The sequence below is a fragment of the Carettochelys insculpta genome, chromosome 14, assembly GCF_033958435.1.
Source record: "Carettochelys insculpta isolate YL-2023 chromosome 14, ASM3395843v1, whole genome shotgun sequence".
Lineage (NCBI taxonomy): Eukaryota > Metazoa > Chordata > Testudines > Carettochelyidae > Carettochelys > Carettochelys insculpta.
In genome coordinates, this window is record NC_134150.1 from 4,770,788 (window position 1) to 4,797,052 (window position 26,265).

Sequence of the window (26,265 nt, forward strand, 5' to 3'; positions counted from 1 at the left end):
ATACTTTCAGAAAACCAACCACCACCCTCACAAGGCAAGTGTGAAGTTGGAACCCACAAGGAAAAAAGGGTGACCAAGAAACTCCTGGCAAAGAGACCTGAAGGCGGACACCAGAAAGACAGGGTACACCTGATCAGAACTGGGAAAGATCACTCAGGACAGGGGACGCTGGTGAATGGCTGTCAATGGCCCATGCGCCAAGATGCAGGAGTGGCAGAAGCTTACTACTATTACTACCCTCAGTTTCATCTCCTATCGAAAAGACTGATTCTCTGTTCCTGTGTCCCTAGACAGGAATAGGGCGATGGGTGGCACAAAAGTGGATATAAGTCACCTTCGCTTTCCCTGTAATACTGGGGCATCTACCTGACCCCCAGCATAAATCGGAGCAGCCACAAGGCTGCTCAGGTTTTTGATCAACCTGTAATAGCCTCCTCTGGACCATACGCATTGGGTGAGATTACCCCAGCACAGCACAGTCTGACCACATGTCTGGCTCCCTGTGTCTGACTCCAAATTTCCCCTCAGCTGGAAGTACAGCCAGTGAAGAGCCACTCCATACTGGTTAGGACACCTGATTCAGAGGGTATAGTCCACCTCTCCTTTCGGCTGATTTGGTAGGCCAAAAATCTCAGGAAATCTGGCCCTTATTCTGGGAGTGGATTCTCTATTATTCCAAACTGCGTCAGTAAAACCAGGAAGCCGAACCCATCAGAGGAGCCTGTCTTTCTGTCAGCATCTGATTTATTGCTTTTTAAATAAGATCTTCTCTGGAGCCACAGCAACACAATGAGACAGAATCCCTGTGGACCTCATCAGAGAGCTCATTGGCCTCACTCCATGCAACCGACCCGCAGCAGCGGAGCCAAGTAATCCTGTCTGCAGCCAGCGGACCTGGTGTCTGGTTTTAAAAGGAGTGGAGGAGACTGGCGCAGGGGATCGGTCCACAGACCTGACTTGTAAAACCCGGCCAACAACAAGCCACTTCTAGGACTACACTGAGCGACTGCTACAGCCTTAATTAGGATGCCAAAAACATTATTAGTGCTTCAATTTGGGAGCCTGCTGGAATTACTACTCTCAGAGCACTGTTGTTGATACTCTATATTAGCACCGCTACGCCGCCGTTGGAAGAGATCAGGAGGACAGAGTCATGCCCTCGGGCTAGCCTAGCTCAGAGAAAACAGCCCAGTGGAGGGAACGGCAAAGAGATACACTGTGTTGACTGGGAAGAGAGTTAGCAGGAACCAAAAAAAGCCAAGTTCAGTCAATTATAAAGCTATGGCGACCACCTCCTACATAAGCAGAGGCCATGCAGCTTCCCTGAGTTCACTCTGGTTTGCGTCACACCTTACGGTTGTAGTCTTAATGGGGCGCTACGCTAGAAAAGAAAGAGAGGCTCTAGGAAGGGGTTCCTCATCAGCTCTGGGGTTACACTGATCCCAAAGGGTGAGTTATTTTGATAGCTGTCTTCAAACTCCGGAAGGGAGATTATAAAGAGGATGGAGAGAGGCTGTCCTCAGTGGTGACAGATGACAGAATGAGGAGCAATGGTCTCAAGTTACCATGGGAGGAGTCTAGGTTGGATACCAGGAAAAACTATTTCACCAAGATGATGGTGAGGCATTGGAACAGGTTCCCTAAGGGGATGACAGAAACTCCCCTCCCAGAGGTTTTTAGATGACTTACGGGGGACATGATAGCAGTTTACAAGTACCTAAAAGAGGGTTACAAGGAGGAGGGAGAAAAATTGTTCTCCTTGGGCTCTGAGGATAGGACAAGGAGAAATGAGCTTAAACTGAAGCCAGGGAGGTTTAGGTTGGACATTAGGAAAAACTTCCCAACTGTCAGGGTGGTCAAACGCTGGAATAAATTGCCCAGGGAGGTTGTGGAATCTCCATCACTGGAGATATTTAAGAGCAGGTTGAACAGATACCTATCAGAGGTGGTCTAGATGGTGCTGTTGTGAGGGCAGGGGACTGGACTCGGCAACCTCTCAAGGTCCCTTCCAGTTCTGGTGTTCTACGGTTCTATCATTTGACTGTTGGTGTCACAAAGCATATTATAAACACTAACCCTACAAAGCTGTCAATGACCGTTACCAAGGTCAACACCCTTCCCACAGACACGACTTATGAGAAAGCAACCTCCCTCCTCTTCCTTCCTTACCATTTTTATGGAATTATATATATAATTTTTTTTTAAATCTGTCCCAGAAAGGGCCACACTAAAAAAAGACTACGTCTACACTAGACCAAGAAAGTTGACCGCAGACACGCAATTTTAGCGGCGCTTGCTAACTTGTCTGTGTATACAGGGGAAAGATGATAGGAGAGTTTCTGCTTTCGACCGCCCTTACTCCTCATGTCTCATGAGGAACACAGGGGTTGACTGCCACCCCCGAGAGGTCAATTTCGTGCGTCCAGACCAGACACGCAAAATCAAACCCTGGAATATTGACCCTGAGTGGGCTGATGTTCTGTGGTAGTGTGGATAAGCCCAAAGATTTCTGTGTGGGCCAAGTGGAACACCTTGAATTATGTAAACCAAGCACAAAACAGGAAAAATTTCCACAAGTAACTAGGTCTGCCCAGGAGGAACCCAAAGGTAAAGCTCCATGGCAACAGATGGAAGACTTATGAGAGATATTCTGTAGTCCACAACCCTGGTGAGCACGGTTACAGGGTCTAAGGAAAGCCTGCGCTGACAGGGAGATGGATTTAACAGAGTGGGCCTCACCCAAATGCCCCTGAGTGAAGATGGGAGGAATGGAGGCTGAGGAGCTTCATCTCTAGCCCTGAGGAGAGGGGGAAACATAGAACAGGGACCAAGGAGCTGCTCCTGCTTAAGTGAAGGGCCATACTGGGGCAGCCCAAAGGTCCATCCAGCCCAGTGTGCTGTCCTCCGAGACTGCCCAGTGCCAGGTGCCCCAGAAAGAATGAACAGAGAGGGAACCATCAGAAACAACAAGAAGTTCTGTGGCATCTTATAAACTAACAGATGTTTTGGAGCATAAGCTTTTGTGGGCAAAGACGCTGCAAAATATCTGTTAGTCTATAAGGTCCCACAGGACTTCTTGTTGTTTTTGAAGATACAGACTAACTCGGCTACCTCACAGGGAATCATCAAGTGATCCCTCCCCTGTTACCTCTCCACCGCTTCTGGCAAACAGAGGCTCGGGAGAGCTTCCTGGCTAATCTGAATTACAGCCAATCTGAATTTGGTCCGACATCTCTCCACGCCTTCTGGTGGTTGCCCTGGATGTCATGGACTGGATTTTCAACACAGCTTCAGCCAGAGCTTCAGGACAGTTCAGTGGAAAAGTCTGGCTCCAGTGGTCAGTGCTGAGCCTTTGAAAATCTGGCCCCATATTTGCAGGGCAGAGATCGTCTTTGTGGCCACCTCCACTGCACGACATGCATTGACCCAGCTGGCGCTGCTGTGAATGATTAGCTTAGACTAGGCTACGAAATGCAGAGGGGACAGGACAGAAACAGCAGGAGACTCACAGTAAGTCACTGGGTCTCTAACAATCTGAGTTTGGCTCTGAAAGAGCACCACAAAAGCAGTCAGCCGTTCTCTCCAGGGCACACCCAGAATGGCAATAGCTGTGTTCCGCATTGCTTCTTACAGTGGTTCCTTTACAGCCACATCCACATGGCATCAGTTCAATGACAAACATGAGTAAGTTTTATACAGCTCCTAGGCCCAGGTTCTCTCAAAGCCTGACCCATGGAAAATGTACTGCTCCTGTTAAGCTTAGTCAGACAGAATCCATGCACTTGGGAACCAAACAGAACTGAAAACTTTGTTGGTATTTCCCGGTACCGCATGTAAGACATCCCAGGCACCATGGTCTTGGGGATATTTCTTTCACTAAACTATAGCCCCACGGGTAGAATCTGGCTTCAGCTTCGTAGTTTCACAGAATCATAGAACACTAGGACTGGAAGGGACCTCGAGAGGCCATCAAGTCCAGCCCTCTGCCTCAATGGCAGGACCAAGTACTGTCTAAACCATCCCTGATAGACATCTATCTAACCTGTTCTTAAATATCTCCAGCGATGGAGATTCCACAACCTCCCTTGGCAATTTATTCCACTGTGTGACCACCCTGACAGTTCGGAACTTTTTCCTAATGTCCAACCTGAACCTCCCCTGCTGCAGTTTAAGCCCATTGCCTCTTGTTCTATCCTCAGAGGCCAAGAAGAACAAGTTTTCTCCCTCTTCCTTATGACACCCTTTTAGATACCTGAAAACCACTATCATGTCTCCCCTCAGTCTTCTCAATTCCAAACTAAACAAGTCCAGTTCTTTCAGCCTTTCTTCATAGGTCACGTTCTCTAGAACTTTAATCATTCTTGTCGCTCTTTTCTGGACCCTCTCAAATTTCTCCACATCTTTCTCGAACTGTGCTGCCCAGAACTGGATACTATACTCCAGCTGAGGCCTAACCAGCGCAGAGTAGAGCGGGGGAATGACTTCTCGTGTCTTGTTCACAACACACCTGCTAATGCATCCCAGAATCATGTTTGCTTTTTTTGCAACGGCATCACACTGGACTGCTTTTTTGTTTTCATAGTATATAGACTAGCACGGTTCTCTCTCTGTTACTACTCATAAGCTAATCTTTGTGCATTAAGCTCTAGAACCTGGAATGCATTCCGGATATTTTTCATATTTTTCCCCCAGTTTCGTAAAGAAAAAAACGTATACTGCCATTCACAAAATTCTCTGGTTAACAGAGAATTCCGGTTAGTAAAGAGTATATTGTCTTTACATCGTACAGGCTACTGCAGCACAATGTTAGTTACCTCAAAACACCTTCAGGATCACGCGACGTGCTGAGGGTCCCCAAGGTTACGTCAACCCAGTGACTGTCCTGTAGCCAGAGCAGCTTGACCCTATCAGGAGAAAACCTTCCTGTTGCCCCAGTAGGCCTTTCTGAGAGTAACACTGGCCAGCCCCAATGCTCTGCACCAGCCACCCATTTGTGGATCCCAGTCAACTGTTCTCCAAACCAGTGGTGGGCAACCTCCAGCCCAGAGGCTACATGCGGCCCACTGGGCCTCAACCTGTGGTCTGCAGACTCCGCCCCATCTCTCTCCCTCCATCTCAGGTCTCTCGCTCATGGGAGCGCCACACTTTCTATTCCCCCTCGGCACTTCTGGAGCACCATGAATCTGCCGATTTCGGCCCTGTCTCTGGTCTTCCCACTCCCGGCCGGTGCTGGAACGCCGTGACTCAGTGGTCAGCGGGTTGCAGGCGGAACCCCAGGGGGCTGAGGGTTGCTGCAGCCCACTGAGATGGACCTATCCTTGGTGGACCATTGTTGCTCTCAACACTCAGAAGCTCTGACTGCTTGCACTTCCCCACGGGAGGCATCCCAGCCACCAGCAGCAAAATTCTAAGAAGATGCTGACCTTTGCTGGATCCACAAAAGCCGAGTGCCTCGGAAATTCAAGACCATTCAATACGCTATAGCATGTTTTGCAAAGTGGCGAGCGGGGAGGACTAAAAATAGCTGAAGCAAAAATAAAACTCACACGTTGCACTGTGCTGTGGGAAAAGCTGACACTGAAGTCCCCTCACGCAATTTCATGGGTGGCAAAAGAGGACGCCAGAATTTGACAGGCTAAACAGACACTGCCTGACAAGATTAGAAATCCCATGACCCCTGCATTAGCATCTCCAAAATAATTCAAGACCGAGAAGGGTTGTAGCTTTCAATTTAAGTGGAATTTGACCGTTGTGGAGAGGTGCTGATTCAGAGTTCTAGAGGCTTTAGATCTTCTTTCTCCTCACAAAACAAGTACAACGTGGACAGAGGCAGTGGACAAATCCCATAACATACTCACTGGTGCCCCACCAACGCCCCTCCTTGGCCCGGAGAGACCAACACTAAGGGCTCAGCTTCTTTGTCAAGGCCTCCCTGGTGTCAGCTCAATTAGTACCAATCGTCAATGCTTTTCTGGTGGACACAGGTCCCCAGGGATAGTCTACTTGTTCCACATAAGGCTAAGAGTGGCTGTTAGCTATTAATTACCTTCTGCCAAAACTGGCTTAGGCCAAATTCAAAGCAGTGATGTACAAGCGAGAAGAGAATAGTACCACAATTCTCCCAGCATAGTTTATGGTTTCTCCAGTCAGCCTGTTACATAAGGCAACATCTTCCAACCCATTACATCCCTCTGAATCATCAGAATAAACCCACAGTTCCTTGCACAAACATCTTAGCTCCATGCCTTCTTCGAGGCATCAGTTGAACATTGAGGGTACATCTACACTAAGGAATGAAGTCGATCTCAGATACGCAGTTCTAGCTATGCCATTAGTGTAGCTAGAATTGACGTATCAGAATTGACTTTCTACCCAAGTGCAGTGCAGGGTCCTTCAGGCTCATGCTGATGTGTCTTACTCCACACGATAGCATGGAGTACAGGGGTCGATGGCCGAGCCCAGAGAGGTCTATTTTGCCAAGTCTTAACACACATGGCAAAAATCACACTCCGGAAGATTGATCAAAGCACACTGATGGTCCAGTACGTGTAGATTAGCCCTGAGACAACACATTCTGCCTGCACAATCTTGGGTTTAACTTTAAAATGTAAAGTTCACCAGCCAGTGTCACAAGGGGACAGGTTTCTCCTAATTCATCAAAGCTACATATTCCCTAGGTAGGAACAGGCCCCAAAGACCAAAAGCCGCCCTTTAGAAAGCGGTGAACCCTTGGTTCCAAGAAACTGCAGGAACCTTGGTTATAAAGAGAGACAATTTCAATCCAATCAAAGGGGACAGAAAAGATAGACATTTGGGTTGATTTTCCAGTGATCTTACCAAAGAGCTAACTTTGACAAATCTATCTAAGACACTTCATAATGGGGTGGCTACAGTGAAGTCCATATTATTTGCCTATCCAGTCTGTAGTAGTTCATCCATAAAAGCAAAGGTTCAAACCCAAATTACAGTACCTGGAATACAATGTTCTGCCTCCATCCACAAGGCAGGCTGACCACATCAAGGAGAACCCTTACATGTTAGGGCCTCCAGTCTCCATGTAAAAGAAGACAAATGAAACATTGTCCCTCTTGCGTTAGTGGTTCCAAAACCCCTAAGAAGTTGCCAAGATCCCACCTCCCCAGCACCTGAGTGAGGCAAGATCTCCCTTGCTTCCAAAAACAGAAACAGTCTCCAAAACATCTTTCAATATTCCTTTATGCATGACGTGTCCTAGAGCTGCCTTAATGCGTATTTTGCTGCCTCTGTGCAGTCTGGTGCATATTTTCTGCAGAGTGTCTGTTTGGCTGGTGCTCTGTTTTGGATGGGAGATCCTTGATATCTGGTCAGAGCCTACTTATATCATCAAATCGTTCATCCAATTCATGCACCATTAGTTTCATTTGCAAATTCATATTGCAGAGACATAGCCCTGAAACATGATGCCACAATGGCTTTTGGCATTTTGAATTTTTAAGGGGGGGAACCAAGCAAATACTTATTCTGCTGTCACAGGGGCTGGGTGGATGCTGGGCTTCCTTTTCTCCCCAAACCACTCATATTTGCAGGCTCTGCCGGGAGGAGGGCAGTGGAGGAATGATGGGCAGGCATATAGCATCAAATTTAAGGGGTGGGAAGGGATTAAAATGAAAGCAGCTCTCCACTCTTCCACAACCTACAAGGAGGAATCATGCTGCTAACCCTGATTTTCAACATGAACAGGGTTATTATGTTTCACTTTAAAGAAACCCAGCTGGCCCTTGCTAATGAGTAAAATTCCTACAGGTTGAATCTCTCTAATCCAGAACTCTCTTGTTCGGCAACATCCATCATCCAGTATGATTTTAGTCACCTGGACAACCACTTATCATGGGTGTGGCCAAGTTTCCCCTGCTCCCATAAAGCTTGTTTACAGCCACCTGTCCTGACTCAGTGTTCTGCACTGTTATTTAGCTGTAATTTACCCCTAAATGTCTCGTAAGAGCCCAGTAAGCAGTGAAAGTTTTGGTAAAGCCGCTAGACAATATGAACCTCCTGTGGTCCGGAAAATTCTCTTGCCAAGCATCAAATAGGTCCTGACAGAGCTGGACGAGAGAGAGTCAACCTGTATTTGCAAAAGAAACTGCCCAACAGCTGCTAACCACTGCTCAGAGCTGCTGGGCAGCAGACCACGGGTTTTCCCAGCTGTGCTAAAATGAGTAGAAGCGATATTCTAGTTCTCTTCGTCTCGGTTTAGAGCTTTTGGGATCTGATGGCAAAGAAACAAGCCATGACAGTGTTAAGATAAAGCTTCCGCTCATTGTCTTCTTCCGTTAATGGTGACCGGTGCACCTCCTCTGTCTCATTAAGCCAAGCATGATCAACAGCCTAGTTCCGGGGTCAGCAACCCCAGCACGGGTGCTAAGAGTGGCATGTGAGCCACTTTTCATCAGCATGCTAGGTAGGAGCTCAGCGCCACCCACCCACCCCCATGCAGCCAGGCACTTGCTCAAAGCCAGGTCACCTGTGGATTAACAAAAGACCAGCTATTGCCACCAACCACCCCCTAAAGGGTCAAGCTCTACCTCTTCATTTAGTTATTAAATGAAGCTGCTGTCAGTAGGACTATTAGTGACTTTATTAGCACTTGGACCGGACATAGAGGTCAAAAGGTCAAATTTCGGCGCTCCACCCCGGAAAGGTTGCTGACCTCTGGTGTAGTTCAAAGGCTTCTCCCCGTGAGTCACTGACTGGACCGCGGTCTACACAGGGTGGAGCGTTCTGAAGCTGATCACTTCAGTACCTCTTTTTCTTGCCCAGTGGCCACACCTGCTGGCCCACGCAACAGATCTGAAATTCATTAAGGGCCTGGCCCCAAGCCCACTGACCTCAATGGGCTTCAGCTGAGGCCAAACACAACCCATCCTACATCCCCGCAACACCCAACGAGGAAATCTACAGCACACAACATACCAGCCCACGCCTGCATCCTCATACATATCCAAAGGAACAGTTTCATACTTAACAAGAGATCCAAAAAACAACTCACTGTAATCAACTTGGAACAGCACCCCTGGATTCGAATGAGGGCTTCTGCATCCAGGACACCACACTAGATTAGCATGGTGGTGCATTCAGCTCGGACTCCTGTCATTGGGGATCATGACAGCACTGCAACATGCATAGAGGGCTTACAGCATAGGACTGTGCTTTGTGACTTGGGCAACTCTGAAATGTTAAGAGGTAATTTTCAGCCTTCACCAGAGCCCTGTAATCAGAGCACAAAGATTTTTGTCAAAATGACAAGAGAGATGTATATCTGCAAGAGGATTGTAATGGCGTGAAACCAGATGCGCCACAGCAAGAATTCCCCTACGCACACAAGCAGGTCTGTCATAATCTCTTTTGCCTAATACAGATGCTTTTAGACAAAGTTGGCAATGCTCTGACACTTCCAAATTCATGGCAGAGATGATCAGATTGGTCCTCTTGAAGACAGAACACTGATCAAACATAAGACAGCACCAAGACACGGAACAGTGTCTAAATGAAAAGAACAATTTCGGTGACTAATGCAAAAACATGGACACTTGGCTTAACTGGAATATGAACTAGGTGTCCAACTGAGCTCAGAGAGCTTTGAAAATACTGTTCCCTCCACCCCTCTCTTCCTCCCGATTGCGTCTTAAGAACTGGGTTATATATCGCACGGTCTCTGGTGGTATTTTCATTACTTCTTGCTTCTGGTCCAGGTCAGGCATCTGTTTATGAACATCCATAGCTTCTGATTCGAAGACTTTCCAGTATGCCAGGTCTCGCGTCCATACAAATAGATGCCTGAGGTACGTCCTTCACATCAAATGGCATGACTTCATCACAAATGAGGAGCTTTGGAACAGAACAGGATAAGAACCACTGGACATTCACATCAAGAGAAGAAAGTGGGGACGGCTGGGCCATGCCCTTGGAAAACCATCCTCCAGCAGAGTCCGTCAAACTCTCACATGGAACCCGCAAGGAAAACGCAAAAGAGGAAGACCTCAGACAACGTGGAGAAGATCTACTGAGACTGAAGGACAATAACTGGGGTACTCCTGGGGTCAGCTGGAAGTTTTTTCCCCAAAGCAGAGTGAACAGAAGGAGACCTGAAGATGACCTATGCGCCACCCAAAGTACAAGGGTTTAAGTCAAGTCTGGTCCAGCTAGAAGCACTACAAGGGTGTATGTATTTCAGTATTTCTTCCTCAGATTTCTGCCTGAGTTGCAGGCATGCACAGAGGGGAACATGAAAAAGACTTTTAACACTTGATTTTAATCATGGATCAAACTGCCGTGGCTCTGATTTGGGAGAGGGCTGTGTGATTTCTTGCTTTAACCAACATTTGTTCACCCTGCCCTCATTAATATAGCATTCCTTCTATGATCCCTTTTTTATTGAATTCAGAGAACTCAAAACTACACCACACAGAAAAGTGCTGCATACGCACCTGAAAACAGTAGGGTTTAAAGGATGGGGCCATTGAGCCGCAAGAAATAAATGGAGGAACTCGACCTTCCGGTCTCCCATTTCTGCATTCTGTATTTCCTGTCCAATCAGGCTCTGATCATGCAAACATTTAACCTCGCTCATACGCATAGCCCCGCTGGCTCCATAAGAACAGCCACAGTCGGTCAGACCAAAGGTCCATCTAGCCCAGTCGCCTGTCTTCGGACAGTGGCCAATGCCTGATGCCCCAGAGGGAGTGAACAGACAGGTAATCACCAAAGCGATCCCTCTCCTGTCATCCATTTCCGACCTCTGACAAACAGAGGCAGGGACACCATTTCTACCCATCCTGGCTAACAGCCATTGAGGGACCTAACCTCCTTGAATGTATAGATCTATGCTGCACCCTGTTAATGTCCTGGTCTTCACAACCTCTTCTGGCAAGGAGTTCCACAGGCCTAATAGGCGGTGCATGAAGAAAAACTTCCTCGTGCTAGTTTTAAACCTGCTAGCCATTAATTTCATTTGGTGGAACCCTAGTTCTTAAGTTACAGGAACAGGCAAATAACTTTTCCTTATTCGCTTTTTCCACAACTGTCCTGATTTTATAGACCTCCGTTGTGTCTCCCCTTAGTCTCCTTTTTTCTAAGTTGAAAAGTCCCCGTGTTTTTAATCTTCCCTCATATGGCAGCCGTTCCCAACCCCTAAATGCTCTGTGGATTTTTGTTGCCTTTTTTGAACCTTTTCCAATGCCAATAATGACTATTCAGTAGGACTAGTCACACCCGTGAAGCTATGTACACCCCAGCAGCATAGGATAGACATTAGGAGGACTCTGTGACTCACCTCTGTCCATTTGCCATTGACTTCCACAAATAAGACACAAAATGGGTCAGATTTGGAGGTCACATCCCTGTCCAGAAGGTTCTGGCCACATACGGATAATTCGACTTTACAAACGCAGTACTGGGACCCCAGAGGCCCAGCAGGTGAGGAGCTTAAGGTGTACGCCATGGACTCTGGGTAGTGAAAACTCCAGACAATCTGCAGGAGACAAGAGAAGGGAGGAAAGCATCAGTCAGGGAAGAAAAGCAAACAATGGGCTCACTGTAGCAAACACAACGTCAGCAGAGCTCCCAAATTTTCCCAAGTTTGAACCTTTCAAGTTAGCTTCATCCTGGAATATGGCCTCCCATCCTGAGTCGCCCCATGCATTTCATTTCATCTACGTCTTCGACTCACGTTGACACCATAAAGCCCCCAGTGGCCAAGTAAAAGACGCCTGATCTTGGAAGACATCATAACCCAGCAGATTAAGTCAAGTGAAATTCAAAAGAATTTTTTTTTTCTTCCAGCAGGGAAAGTAGTGAACATTAGAACAGCTCAGCACCAGGGGTGGTGATAACCCCATTCCTTGGAATCTTTCATCAACCATGGTGGCCTCTCTCAATGAGACATTGTCACAGTGCCCCCCGACCACCACCACGCTTTATGACATGGGGGTTATGAATATAAATATGCCTAACCGGGAGATGCTTTAGACAAAATACCTCACATAACCTCTCAATTTTAATGTTATTATCTACTGGGTCTGTATATCCTATTTTGGTGCACGTTATCATTCTCGTACGTGACGTCAGAAATATAATGTGTAAGACTGTTTATAGCTTTAAATGTACTAACGGGAGCCATATCTGGTGCCCCAGAAGCTTAATAACTTGCAAACAGCCTCATTTGCTGTCGGAGTCCAGAAGGTGGTTGAATTAGGACAGGGGTCACCATTCCCCGGCATGTGAGCCGGGGGGCATGTCAGCCGATTTTTCATCGGCACATGAGGCGGGAGCTCAGCCTCGCCCCTCCTCCCCCATGCAGTTGGGAGCTTGCTCAAAGTTGCCTCTGGACTAATGAAAGACCAATTAATGCTACCAACCACCATCCAAATGGTAAAGCGCTGCATCTTCATTTATGAATGAAGCTGTTGTAAGTAGGACTACTAGGCTGTGTCTTCACAGCAAAGTTACCTTGAACTAACAGCAGCTATTTTGAAATAACTTTGGCAGCCTCCAAACGACACACACGCTATAGCGTGTGCATTATTTCGATTCTGGTACACCTCATTCCATGAGGAAGAACACCTATTTCAAAACTGCTATTTCAAAACAGGTGCTATTGGGACACAGAATAGCGCTATTTCGAAATAAGCCATAACGGGCTCCAAAGGCAGTATTTCAAAATAGCGCTCTGGACACAGAAATGCTATTGCGAAATAACAGGGTGCTATTTCGAAACACATTTTGTGTGTGGTTGTGTTATTTTAAAATATGGTTTTTTTGGAATAGCCATTCAGAATATCTGATCTTGGAATAGCGCTGCTTTAGTGCCTTTAAAAAAGATCACTGGCACTCGGACCATACAAAGAGGTCAGAAGGTCAGATTTCCGGCACCCAGCCTCATAAATGCTACTAACCCCTGCGTTAGACAAAATGCCTCATGTAACCTATTAATTTTCATGCTACAGTCTACTGGATCTGAATATTCTACTTTGGTGCACATAGCATTCTTGTATATGAAGTTAGAAATTCGTATAAGTCTGTTTATAGTTTTACATGTGCTAATGAAAGTGATTACTGGTGCTCCGGAAGCCGAATAACTTGTAAACAGCCTCATTTGTCTTGTAAGTCCTGAAGATGGTTGGCCTAGAAAGACATCTGACCCTACCACCTGGTACTGAAAGACATTTTGAACCTCGTATTCCTCCATAGAAGAAGGGCTACCAAAGATTCCCACCCTGGTGAAAAGTCTATTTAATCAATGGGAAGTAATTCCCTTTTGTCTTCATCTGACCTTGGAAACTTCCGGGCACATCCTAAAGGAAACCAAGAACGTTAAAGAGGACTGAAGACCCAACTCAGAGTAAAAGAGTTTCTCCCTAGCCTGACAAATTGGAGGATTGGTCCAAAAGAAATCTGATGAGGTTCTGCACTTAAGACGGAGGAATCCCAAGCTCTGTGATGGACTGGCAACCAAACGGCTCAGCAGCAGGTCTAGACCTGAGGATTACAGTGGATGAGAAGCTGGAGAGGACCCAGTGGTGGGCCCTGGTAGCCAAGAAAGCAAATGGCATCCTGGCATGCACTGCCAGCAGATCGAGGGAAGAGATTATTCCCCTCTATTCAGCACTAGTGAGGCCGCACCTGAAATATTGTAGCCAGTTCTGTGCCCCCACTCCCCATTACAGAAAGGATGTGGACACACTGGAGAAAGTCTAGTGGGTTTGAAAAAAATGATTAGAGGCTGGAGCACTTGACTTATGAGGAAAGGCTGAGGGATTTGGGTTTATTTAGCCTACAGAAGAGAAAAGAGTGAGGGGGGATTTGATAGCAGCCTTCAACTACCTGGAGGGGGGTTCTAGAGAGTATGGAGAGAGGCTGTTCACAGACAGCAGAACAAGGAGAAATGGTTTCAAGTTACAGAGGAGGAGGTGGTCTAGGTTGGATATTAGGAAAAACTATTTCACTAAGAGGGTGGTGAAGCACTGGAATGTGTTGCCTACAGAGGTGATGGAATCTCCATCCCTAGAGGTTTTTAAGTCCCAGCTTGACAAAGGCCTGGCTGGGATGATTTAGCTGGGGCTGATCCTGCTTTGGGCTAGACTCGATGGCCTCGTGAGGTCCCTTCCAGACACAGGATTCTATGAAATTCATACCTGATGTAAGAACAGCTGTTTAAGGTGTCATTTTGCAGGTAACAAATTTATTACTTTAATCTCTTTGTACTTATTTAGAACACTTTTATTTACTATCTGGTCCAATGTAAATAACTGTTACTATGGGAGCAGCTACTGTGCATCTGTCTCTGTCATTGACAAAGGGATCTTAACTGATAAGCTTTCCCTCTACAACACTTTTACATGGAGAAAGATGGATTTATAATTTTGGGGGACAGGGTGTTGGTCCTACACGGGGGCAGTAACCCCAACACTGTGCCTTGGCTGGGGGAGACCAGAGAATGTGGCCCAGCAGGACAGGGTGGTGGGAAGCCCCAGCAAGCAACAAAGTAGGCATCAGTGATTCATGGGTCATAAGGCTGAGAGGGACCATTGTAATCATGTAGTCCAGCGCATATAATACTGGCCCATAGGGTGCCCTGAATTAAACACTTACTTGGACCGGAGCATCTCTTTTTAAAAACCAGCCAAGCGCAATTTAGGTACAGGTAGAACCTCTCTAATCCAGCACCCTCAGGACCTGACCTGACAGGTGCTGGACGAGAGAATTTGCTGGACAATGGCAGGTCAATGCTGTCTAGAAGCATCACCAACACTTCCACTGTGTACTGGGCTCTTATAAGACGTTTAGGGGTAAATTACAGCCAAATAAAGCACAGAACACTGCGAAGTAGGATGAGGGGCTGGAAACAAACTTTATGGGACCCCGGGAAACTTGGCCACACCCAGGATAAGCGGTCATCCGGCTAACTCAAATCATGCCGGATTATGGATGTTCCTGGATCAGAGTGCCAGATTAGAGAGGTTCAACCTGTAATTCCAATGATAGAGAATCCAATGGTTAATGACCCTCACTGTTAAAAACATGCATCTTGCTGAAGCTGGACAAATGCAGGCTACAACTTCATCTGAATTAAAAGGCAGAAACTAATCCTGCCCACAGGGATAACTGAAGGGAAGATGTGCAATTCTGGGAAGATCCCAGCAAACGGAGAGGAGACTGTTATGAAGTGTCGCAATCCCGTGGAACTGGGAAGTGTTTGCTGGTGTTTAAAAATAAGTCAATGCGTGTTTGATACCCAACACTTAAATTAGAACAGGGTCTGGCCACACCCTCCCAAAAAGCAAACAGCAAGACCTGCATCTGAGCCACCAGCTCCTCTCTTTACACAAAGGTGCAAAGGTTCAGGTCAGGCTCTGACTTCTCACCCAATAAGTGAGCTATTCATGGGAAATATACTCATAGGAGGTAATTCCCAGCTGAGGCTACAGGCCTCCCACCACCAGTGGGAGGGGAACTGGTGCTGCCGGCTGGGTAAACACAGAGCTAGAGAAACTGCCTGCAACCAGGGCTGTCCCTAGGAGGACTCCAGACAAACCCCATCCTGCCCCAGGCTTCTTCCGAGCCCCACCCTAATCCACCCTCTTTCCCCTCCTCCCAGCAATGCAAGCCAGGGCCTTACAGGGGGCTTAGCATGGGCCGGCCCCGTCTTCTGCACTCCCCATGGTGGCTGGAGCCAGAACAGACCAGTAACCTGCTCTGCTCCACCTCACTGCCCTCTCCCAGTGCAGGAACTGGGGTGCTCTGCTTCCTGCTGCCCCGGAGAAGAGAGATGAAGCTGGCCGGGAGAGGGGGGCCTGGTGGAGCAGAGCAGATCACTTCGTCTCCCACCGCCACAATGAGGGGGGTGGGGAAGCACAACCCCTGCTGCCACCCCGCACCAGGCCCCGATAATTCCCCAGGTCCCTCCTAGCCATAAGACAGCTGAGGCAACAGGGAGCACCCCCCCACCCCAAAAGCGCAGGGCCTACGGCAGCTACCCTGAACCATCCTAAGCTCAGGATGGCTCTGCCTGCAGCCTCGCATGTCTGACTGCGTGACACTGTTACACCACATTTAAACCACACCAGAGCATTCAACAGCTGCTGTTTCGCTGCATCCGTTTCAAAATCGGACTGCAAATGCTTCACGCAAAAACATTCCCTGGCAGCTTCTGCAACTGAGACACTGCAGCCTGGTGCGCGAGAACTGAAAGGGGAAGAAATTTCCCGTCTCAGACCTTGCCCAGGATAACACGTTGCACTGCATTAACTACACAGCTAAAGTGGTACAACTTCCGCGAGCGTGGACGCAGCTGTAGAGGTATAAACAACATCTTATGCCAGCACAACGATTCCAGTTTGGAAAGAGGCATGAACTCTGCTGGTACTGGACATCTTTAGACCAGTACAGGTTGAACCTCTCTAATCCAGAATGCTCTCACCCAGCAACATCCGTAATCTGGCATGATTTTCATAAAATGGACAACCTCTTTTCTTGGGTGTGTCCCCCACAGTCCCGTAACGGTTGTTTACAGCCACTAGTTCTGGTTCTCAGTGTTCTGTGTTGTTCTTTAGCTGTAATTTACCCCCAAATGTCTTCTAAGAGTCCACTACGCAGTGGAAGTGTTGGTGATGCTGGTAGACAATACAGATCTCCCGTAGCCCAGCAACTTCTCCTGGCCGGCACCAATCTGGTACTGAGGGTGCCAGCCGAGGAAGGTTCAACCTGCATAAGTCACCCACACCGGAGACCACAGAAACAAGCAGCAATGTTGTGCTTAACCCAGGCTGGAGTGGTTTTGCAGCCAATGTCTCATTTTCAAGAACCTAGGGTCAAGATTTTAAAAAGCGACTAAAGATATTGGGCACCCAATCCCAACCTGCATGATCTGAGAAGACTATGGGGTTTTCAGACAGGGCTGAACATCTACTCTTTGGGGTGGGGGGGATCAGACTATCATCATATCTCTTATTTCTACTCAGTTATAAAAACCACGGCCCAAATCTCACTGAGAACCAATGACATTTAGACCCACAAGTGCCTAAATCACTTTTGGAAAGGGAGCTTGGGTCACTTTTTAAAACAGTTGTCCAGGCCAACATTTTTTGGAGAAAGGGAAAATTTTAAACCAAAAAAAAAAAACCCCAACCTAAAAGCCACCCCACCCCCCAAACAACCATCTGTTGATCACAAGATTTAAAAAGCTCCCTGAAGTGGAATGATTGAGAAACAAGCAAAGCCGTGGAATAGATTAGTTTATTCTCATTGTCCAAGCTAAGGGAAATGCAACACTAAATGAACAGCCAACTAGATTTTAAACACACGGTTTTAATAAACTGAGGAGTAGCAGTAATAGAGGTGAGAAAACCAGTGATGCCTAAAAATCTGATTTAACCAGATTTTTTTTTTCCCCAGTACATTCCTTCCTAAGTATCCTAAATGTCTTGCCCACATGCTCAGGGTATAACTGATGGCCAAGTTTGAAGCTGGGAAGGAATCTTCCTGTGGCAGAGCGCCAGGGTGGGGTTTCACTGTGCTCTGCAGCTCCGCAGCACAGGGTCTGAGTGGCTTGCAGGTTTAAACTAGCGGAAATGGTTCTCTGTCATTTGAAATCTTTAAAACCATGGTGTGAGGACTTCAGTAACTCCGCCAGAGGTGAGAGATCTGTTATCAGGAGTGAGTGAGGCTCTGTGGCCTGTGACGGGCAGCAAATCAGACTAGATGATCGCAATGGCCCCTTCTCACCTTAAAGTCTATGGCTCCGTCTACACTAGATGGCTTTGTCAACAAAACCTGTGGACTCTCCACGCTAAAAATGCGTTCTGATGACATACAGAACTCGTCACTTTTGTCGACAGCCTGATGCCCTTGTCTGGGAGGAAGAACGCCTCTCTCGACAGAATCTGTCAGAGAAAAAAAGCCATGTGGATTCTCCGGGGGGGCCCTCTATCGACAGACAGGGCTTCCAGGTCCTGGGCAGTCCTGTCTCCTGTGCTTCCAGTTGGCCGTTCTGTCGGGAGAGGGTCGGGCAGTCCAGCCAATATGTCAACACAGCAGATCGCTTTTTCGATCTGCTTTCATGCGCGGATGCGCTCTATCTAAAGAAGTTTCATCGGAAGATCTCTTCCGACAGTGACTTCTCTTGACAGATCACTACAGTGTAGACGTAGCCCATGAGTCTAGGAGCTGGCATCTTCTGAAAGCTGTAAAACCCGTTTTTTTGTTTAAAAATTAGGAGCATCGAGTTTACTGTAAATCCCAAGCAACTCTGTAGATGTTCATGTTTTTAGGAAAGAATTTTTATTGCCATTGAAAAAAATAACAGCCTGGTTGACACACAGGTTTTGGACTGGCACGGCTATTCTGATGAGGGATTTGATGTTTTACTGGGGATGTGGCTTTAACTGGGTTATCGGTTTCCGGTAACAGTTAAACTCTAAAGGTCCTGCTTGCCTGCTGTACAATCAGGGTTCTGCGTTGCTGTGGGCCTAGTGGCCTGGAGGGGAAGCTTACGGCTGGGTTGCTTTAGGACAGCTGCGTGACTGGCTTCTGGATAAGCAGTAAGGTATTACAGAAAATGTTTTGTGCTGGCTTGGTGAATCTAAGACTAACCACCAGCTTTGGGCAATGAAGGAGAGGAGGGAGAAGGGGTTCCCTTCGGTGGGTACAGGCCGCAGTCGGTTAAATGAAAAACCAACCGGAGATGTGCAACTCACATTGTTTAAACCAGCCAATAGAGTACCAGGTACAGTGCAGGTCCATGCACAGGGCCCTGGGATGCCAGGCAGGACACCTGGGTTCTGCTCCAGGCTACTGCTACTGACCTGCAACTTCAGGGAGCTACTTCATACCACCTTTGTGGTCCTATCCACTCCTTGCGAAAGGCTTTGAGCTCTCCGGTTGCAAAGCACTAAGAATTCCCCAGGGACGCACACAAACCAGGCAGGGCCCTTGTTGAGTGTTTGAACTTAGAACCCACACGCCAGCTGTTCCGCTGCCCCTGGCCTGCAAACTACAGGCGAGATCTCCCCAGGCACGCTTGCCATTACCCACAAAAAGGGCCCCATCCTGTTCTGGTGTAAAGCGGCACAGCTCCATCCACTACAACGGAACCGTGTTGGATTGCACCGGCGAGATCTCTGTCCTAGGATGATCGCTAACAGAGCGGCGCTGATGGGAGATCTGGCAGGTGACAAAGGGCAGGGGGAAACAGCTGCCTGGAGGATGAAGACACGTGTGCTTTGTGAGGGACATGGGATGTGCCCACCCAAACCCATGCGGTTATGCACAGTTCTGCTCCAACCACCCGCAGAGCCCCATGACCGTGGTGGTGCTCAGAGTGGGAAACGTATCCAAAAAGTTACTTGAGTAAAAGTGCAGCTGCTTGGGGGTGGGAGGGTGTATATCCAGTATTCCCCTGAGTTACAGTCATGCAAGGTCAGGGGAGCAGGGGAGGAGGAGCTGGGAACCAGGGGCAGCCTGGCTCCCGGCTCCCTTGGGCTTGCAGGAGCCGGGAAACTGACTAGTGCACCAGCACTAGTCTGTTTCCAGGCTCCCAGAGTGGCGGGGAACCGGGAACCAGGCAGGAACCACTGGGGAAAGCCAGGGATAAGCCACGCCCCTGCAGTGGTCTGTGCCCCAGCTTGCCCCACCTGGGGAGACCTGAGGGCTGGCGCAGGGAGCTGGAGAAACATCTGCACTTCCCAGCCCCCAGCAAACCCATGGCAGCGGTGAGTCCCAGGCATGAGGGCATTCAGATAGGGCTGGGGGTGCCCAGCTCTCAAGGAGGGGGGGTTCGGTTAGAGCAGGGAAGCTGGGAGTGCCTGGCACTGCGGGAGGGGAGGGTGACTGAACCATATATTACATACTTTTTTAATCTCTCTCGACAGATAGACAAAAACAAACGTAATACGTGGCTCTTTGCACTCTATCCGTGGCTGTTTTGGCTCTTCGTCTCTAACTGGCTGGCCTGGCTTACCCCGACACGAGAGCAGAATTTCCAAGGACCCAATGGCTACGTCTACACGTGCAGCCAACATCGAAATAGCTTATTTCAATGTAGCGACGTCGAAACAAGCTATTTCGATGAATAACGTCTACACGTCCTCCAGGGCTGGCAACGTCGATGTTCAACTTCGACGTTGGGCAGCACCACATCGAAATAGGCGCTGCAAGGGAACGTCTACACGCCAAAGTAGCACACATCGAAATAAGGGTGCCAGGAACAGCTGCAGACAGGGTCACAGGGCGGACTCAACAGCAAGCCGCCCCCTTAAAGGGCCCCTCCCAGACACAGTTGCAATAACGACACAAGATCCACAGAGCCGACAACTGGTTGCAGACCCTGTGCCTGCAGCATGGATCCCCAGCTGCCGCAGCAGCAGCCAGAAGCCCTGGGCTAAGAGCTGCTGCCCACGGTGACCATAGAGCCCCGCAGGGGCTGGAGAGAGAGCGTCTCTCAACCCCTCAGCTGATGGCCGCCATGGCGGACCCCACTATTTCGATGTTGCAGGACGCGGATCGGCTACACGTGCCCTACTTCGACGTTCAACTTCGAAGTAGGGCGCTATTCCCATCCCCTCTTGGGGTTAGCGACTTCGACGTCTTGCCGCCTAACGTCAATTTCAACTTTGAAATAGCGCCCAACACGTGTAGCCGTGACGGGCGCTATTTCGAAGTAGCGTGCACGTGTAGACGCGGCCAATGTGTCATGAGCAGAAATGCACCGTTTCAAGAAAAGGACCCAGGGCACAAAGCCTCCGAGGGCTGAGTAATCAGTTAAATGAACAGAGGAGAAAACCTCTAGCCCCAGCCATCCCAGAAGTATCTTCTCCGAGAAAAGGTGGGTTGCCGTGTGCACGTATCAGACCCTGTGGGTGCCTCTGTCCCTCAGAGCCTGTTTTTCCAGTCCTAGTTAAAACATTACGTCATCCCCTCTTCAAAAAAATACATACATCATGCAATCAAAGCCTGAAAATAGCCAGACCCATCCTATTTATATCGCTGTCTGCCTGCCTCCTTAAAGCACTCTCAGTCCCACGGGGCTGGCGGGAGCCTGGTCTTGGGAGACAGTGCTTGGGATTTTCCCCGCCCAGCTGTGCAAACCTCAGTTATCACTCCTAAAAGCAGAGGTAGCAAATGACTCAGCGGAGGAGCTTTTCTCAGTACAGACCAGCCCACAACAAATAACCTCTAACTGCCCGTCCCTCAAGTTCGTTCCCTCTCTTCCCTCTAGCAGGGCCCTTTGATGGCAGCATAACTACGACGGCCGCGTTGTAAATCTTCAACAGAGACCAAGGAACTAGTGAGCACTGTACAGAAGAGCTGAGAGCCCAGAGAGAAAACAAAAGGTGAAGTGATTTGCTCAAGGCCACACGGCACATCGGGGGCAGAGCTGGGACAGCCCCTCAGCTCAGGTCTCTCACATCCTAGCCCAGGGCCCTGTCTACTAAACCACACAGCCTGTCAAGCTGCAAAGCAGAGATTTCTCTTTATGTTGAATGCTGGATACAGAACAAAGACACAAACCTCCCTGGCCTCTCCGCACGCATGGCTGAGCCAAGGAAGGCCCACTGAGATATTCCACCAGAGGATCCAGCCCTGGAGCGCTAACATTTTATCATGTGGGGGTAATACCAGGAAGAGGGGACAGGTTTACAGCCATGGAGTTTGTAGTGCTTGAGTTAACAGGCACATGGGGAGGGACAACTTAGCGCAGGGTCGGCAACCAAAATAGCGAGAAGAGCCATTTTTTCAAATTCGGTAAAAAAAACTCAACCATTCAAGAGCTGCAGCGCATGTGAATAGGAGATGGTCGTTAATAAATGACATCAAACCCTACCATTTGTAACCCCTGTTTTAAGAGCCGCACACGCACAATGATTTAGGATGCGATACACGTTTACTGCAGGCCATTCACAAACTTTTTGCATAGTCGATTTCCTCGCACTTTACGTGGGTGTGTTTGTTCCACCGTCTTCCCGACTTTCACTCCCAAACCGCCTCTCTCCCCCTGCAGACGCTAGGTGCCGAACTATTTCAGCTTTGTTTCTGAAATCACTGTACAGCTGCCGTGATATTTTGATAAAGCACTTTTATATCTTCGCCATCTGTGAACGGCTTTCCTCGTTTCAGTCTCTTGAGCTGCCACAAAACCAGCCACAGTTATGCTACTTGGGTCACATTCGTGTACCTGGTAGGAACCCGTAAAAAAATCAACTTCTGCAGTTGCTTTTAGAAATTCACCATTTACCGAAAATAATCAGGAGGGCTTTTTTTTTCCTTTTTGCAATTGTAGTGTTGGGAGCCACAAAGTCCTTAAAGAGTCACACGCAGCTCTAAACCGAGAGGTTGCAGACCCCTGGCTTAGTGGTTAGAGCATTGGACTTGTAAACCCAGGGTTGTGAGCTCAGCCCTCTAGGGGGCTCAGGTCAGGTTAAAAAAATAGCAAAATCTGCCAGGGAGGGTCCTGCTGTAAGCGCAAGGGACTGGATGCAATGACCTCTCTCGATCCCTTCCAGTTCTGTGATAGGTCACCAACCACAGCTTGCTTGCATGGCTCTCCTCTGTTGATGTAAAAGGAGGTGCCCTAGTGCGACAGAGGAGTTCAAGCTACTCAGTCCCAAGCCTTGACTGCCATGGCTGTTTACAAGCTGGGTCCTGGAGATGGACTCAGACCAGGCTCCTGGCTCCCAGCCTCTCTGCACACCAGGAATGTTTGGAAGGCTTAAATTCAGCTGGAACGGTCTGGAGCAGAGCTCTAGTAAATATTGTCAGCCTCCCTTGTGGCTTTCAATAGCAGGGGTTGGGGGAGAAGAGGCCCTCTGGAAAATCCAGAGAGGATGGAGAGAAGCTGCTCTCAGAGGTGGCAGAAGGCAGAACAAGGAACAAAGGTCTCAAAACAAAAAAACAGTCAAGCAGCACTTTAAAGACTAACAAAATAATTTATTAGGTGATGAGGTTTTGTGGGGCAGACCCACTTCTTCAGACCATCCATAGCCAGACCAGAACAGACTCACCATGGCTATGGTCTGAAGAAGTGGGTCTGTCCCACGAAATAAATAAATGCTTTTTTGTGTTGATAGTATATAGACTAGCACGGCTCCCTCTCTGTTACTATGGAACACGCTATGGTCTCAAGTTACAGTGGGGGATGTCTACACTGGATATTGGGAAAAACTATTTTACCAGGCAGGTGGTGAAGCACTGGAATGCGCTGCCTAGAGAGGTGGTGGAGTCTCCATCCCTAGAGGTTTTTAAGTCCCAGCTTGACAAAGCCCTGGCTGGGATGATTTAGTTGGGGTTGGTCCTGCTTGAGGCAGGGGGCTGGACTTGGTGACCTCCTGAGGTCCCTTCCAGCCCAAGGATTCAATGATTCTAAATACTCTGAGAATTTAAGCCCTGAGCGTTTCCGCAGAGAGACGAACTTTATTTTACGGCCCGCTCCGAGAAGTAACGGAACTGAAAGCAACCCATTTCACAGCCACCACAGAACCACGGGAGGGGAATAGTTCTGAGCCAGCCTGGCTGACTTGGGGTGGGTTACAAGCGGCCGAGGCCGCCATGGGTACATGTGTGCTGCATTACACGGCTGTGGCTGGTTCACGTCCGCTGACTTGGGCTCAGGCAGCGGAAGACAGGGCAGATGGCTGGGTCGGGATGGAGGCCGAAGTCTGGAAGCCGAGCCCTCACACCCACTCTGCAATCTTAACAACCCCACAGGCTGCATCGGCTAACGCAGGCCAACCAGGGCGTTCGTGCGCTCCTCCTCCACCCACAGGCAGACTGGAACCTGGAACCTCAGGAGCTTAGTGCAGGAGCCTCAACAACCTGAGCTAAAAGCCAGCAGGCCCAGAACCCAGGTGCAGCTACACATACCACTCTGCGCCCAGCACCCTCTGTGCTTCATGGAGACTTACCTGGCTGCAGGTTGCCTCTGCAGGACAGTAGGGTAGTGGCGGGAGCCATGCAGAGCCGCTCACCTGTCCCTCTGCTCCCCCACAGCATGAGGGGCAGGGCTGAGCTCCTGCCACACGCCGTTGAAAAGCAGCTTGCAGACCAAGAGTGGCACAAGTGCCGGGGGTTGCTGACAGAGCTCAGGCAATGAAAAACGTGATAACCCTCCCTGGCTCTCAAGAGACCTCTAGAAGATCACTGGGGCAGGATCTCAAGGGCATCTTCAATAGAGCGTTAGCAAGTCAAGTCATTTGACTGGTGGCCCTTCCACCTCTCCTGCACGCCCCAGTATTAAGGAATAAAGAGAAAACCCATAGACCAAAACAAAAGGCCTGATTCACCCCCACATGACTCATTCTATGCCACTGAAGTCAGAGTTACACCAGCACAAAATTGGCCCAGGCCTATGAGCAGGTGCTGGTTCAACTGAAACGGCTGCTCCTTCTCCACATGCTGAAATCACAAAAAACACACAACCCTTTGCCACCCAATCATCACAGAACAAAACCCAGAACACAAATGGCAGATGACTCACAGAAAACATTCAACATCTCGGACTGGAGAGGAGAGGGAGGGGAAAATGCACAAAAAAGCCTGATACACTGGCTAAGAGAACCAAGTTAAAAAACTGGTTCTCAGGCCCTGGACTGTTTCGAGTGGCTCTGTACGAAAGAGGAGGCTAGATGCAGTCTGGGTTATTTTCCAGTTGGAAGGAGAAGCAGTTGTCCGTCTCACCATATTTTTTTCCCACTCTCCCTCCCAACACAGACAATAAATAGCTAATCACTTTGTTTATCTAGAGCTTCTGTTTACCAGCGGGAACTCCTGAATGGCTGAAAACTGGATTAAGAAATGAGGTAGGCTATAGAATTCCTGTGCTTGATAACACACTGTTTAGTGTATTTGCTCCTCAGTGATAGAACATAGCATCTGTTTTCTTTTAAGACGACAAATTTAGGGGCATAAACTTATTGCCAAGGCCTAGTCACAGGAAGGTTTTAAAGCTGGACAGGACCATTGTGAGCTGACTTCCTGCATAAGACAGGCCATACAAATTTTAATCGAGCTATTCCCGCACCAGTCTGAATCACCTCAGATGGAACAGAAGAATAGTTGAGCTCAGCTGAGACCCAGAGAGACATCATTGCGGTCAATTATTTATATATGGACACAATCGCCGGGCATTGTGTGTTTTAAGTAGTCACATGTTGAACTCTAATCGGGAACCCTTGAGACTTGACCAGATGAGAGGATGTGCTGGACCACAGAAGGTCAATATTGTCTAGCAGCATTACCAACACCTCCACGGCTTACTGGCTTCTCAGAAGACCTTTAGGGGTAAATTACAGCTAAATAACAGCCCAGAACACTGAAAGCCAGGACTCAGGGCTGGAAACAAACATTATGGGACCCCAGGAAACTTGGCCACACCCATGATAAGTGGTTATCTGGCTAACTAAAATCATACTGAATTATGGACGTTGCCAGATGAGGGAGTTCCAGACTGGAGAGGTTCAACCCATACCACACAAAATCATCTGGCATCCCTTCAGGCTCATTACCCGCTGAACGCAGCTACAGAATAGCATTTGGTAGAAGTAGCATTTTGCTGCCGCCCATACGCTGCAGTTGGACATTTTCAAAAAGTGACTAGTGATTTGGGGGTGTCAAGCTGTGAATGCCCGACTGAAGACACTTGAAAAAGGGGGCCTGATTTTCAAAGGAGGGATGCTCAAAATTGTCTAAAAATTGGCCACTTTTAAGGGGTCTTATCTTGGGCACCCAGATAACAAGGTATCCAAAATCACTTTTTGAAAATCTTGATCTAAAGCGACACATGTGCCTTAGGCCCATTGATTTCACCGGGAGCTAGGTAACTAACCAACCTTGGCGTTTTTGAAAACCCCGTCTGAGCAATTATTTGGATTTTACATGACTGAATACTTTTGAAAATCTGGTTCTACAAATCTAACTCTTTTTGAAAATGGGATTTCGTATCCTAAGTCACTTACACTTAAAAAAAAAATCACACCTTAGAACTGGCTGAATATTTTCCCCAAATATGATTTTATTCATGAAAAATAGCTTGTTGACGGCAACAAATATATTTACAGAAATGATTTCTGGGCTTCCCTGTAGTGTGGACGCGTTACTCCGGAACAGCTTATTTTGGAACAACAATCCCGGAATAACTCTGTAATGCACATATGTCCCTAGTGACTTTAAAAAGCATCTCTGACACTCAGACCTTACATTAAGTCAAAAGCTCAAATTTCAACACTCTGCCTTGGAAAGGTG

At 48.2% G+C, this 26,265-nt stretch overlaps 1 protein-coding gene across 3 annotated transcripts in view; it reads right to left on the reverse strand.

The window, feature by feature from the left end:
- Positions 1-26,265, reverse strand: part of CPNE2 (copine 2) — a 163,633-nt gene that overhangs the window by 111,933 nt on the left and 25,435 nt on the right. For all 3 annotated transcript variants that reach the window (XM_075009120.1, XM_075009119.1, XM_075009118.1), the window contains exon 2: positions 11,309-11,506. In XM_075009120.1, the coding sequence (XP_074865221.1) occupies positions 11,309-11,476 (168 nt within the window). In that variant the 5' untranslated portion in view covers positions 11,477-11,506. The remainder of the gene's footprint in view (positions 1-11,308; positions 11,507-26,265) is intronic.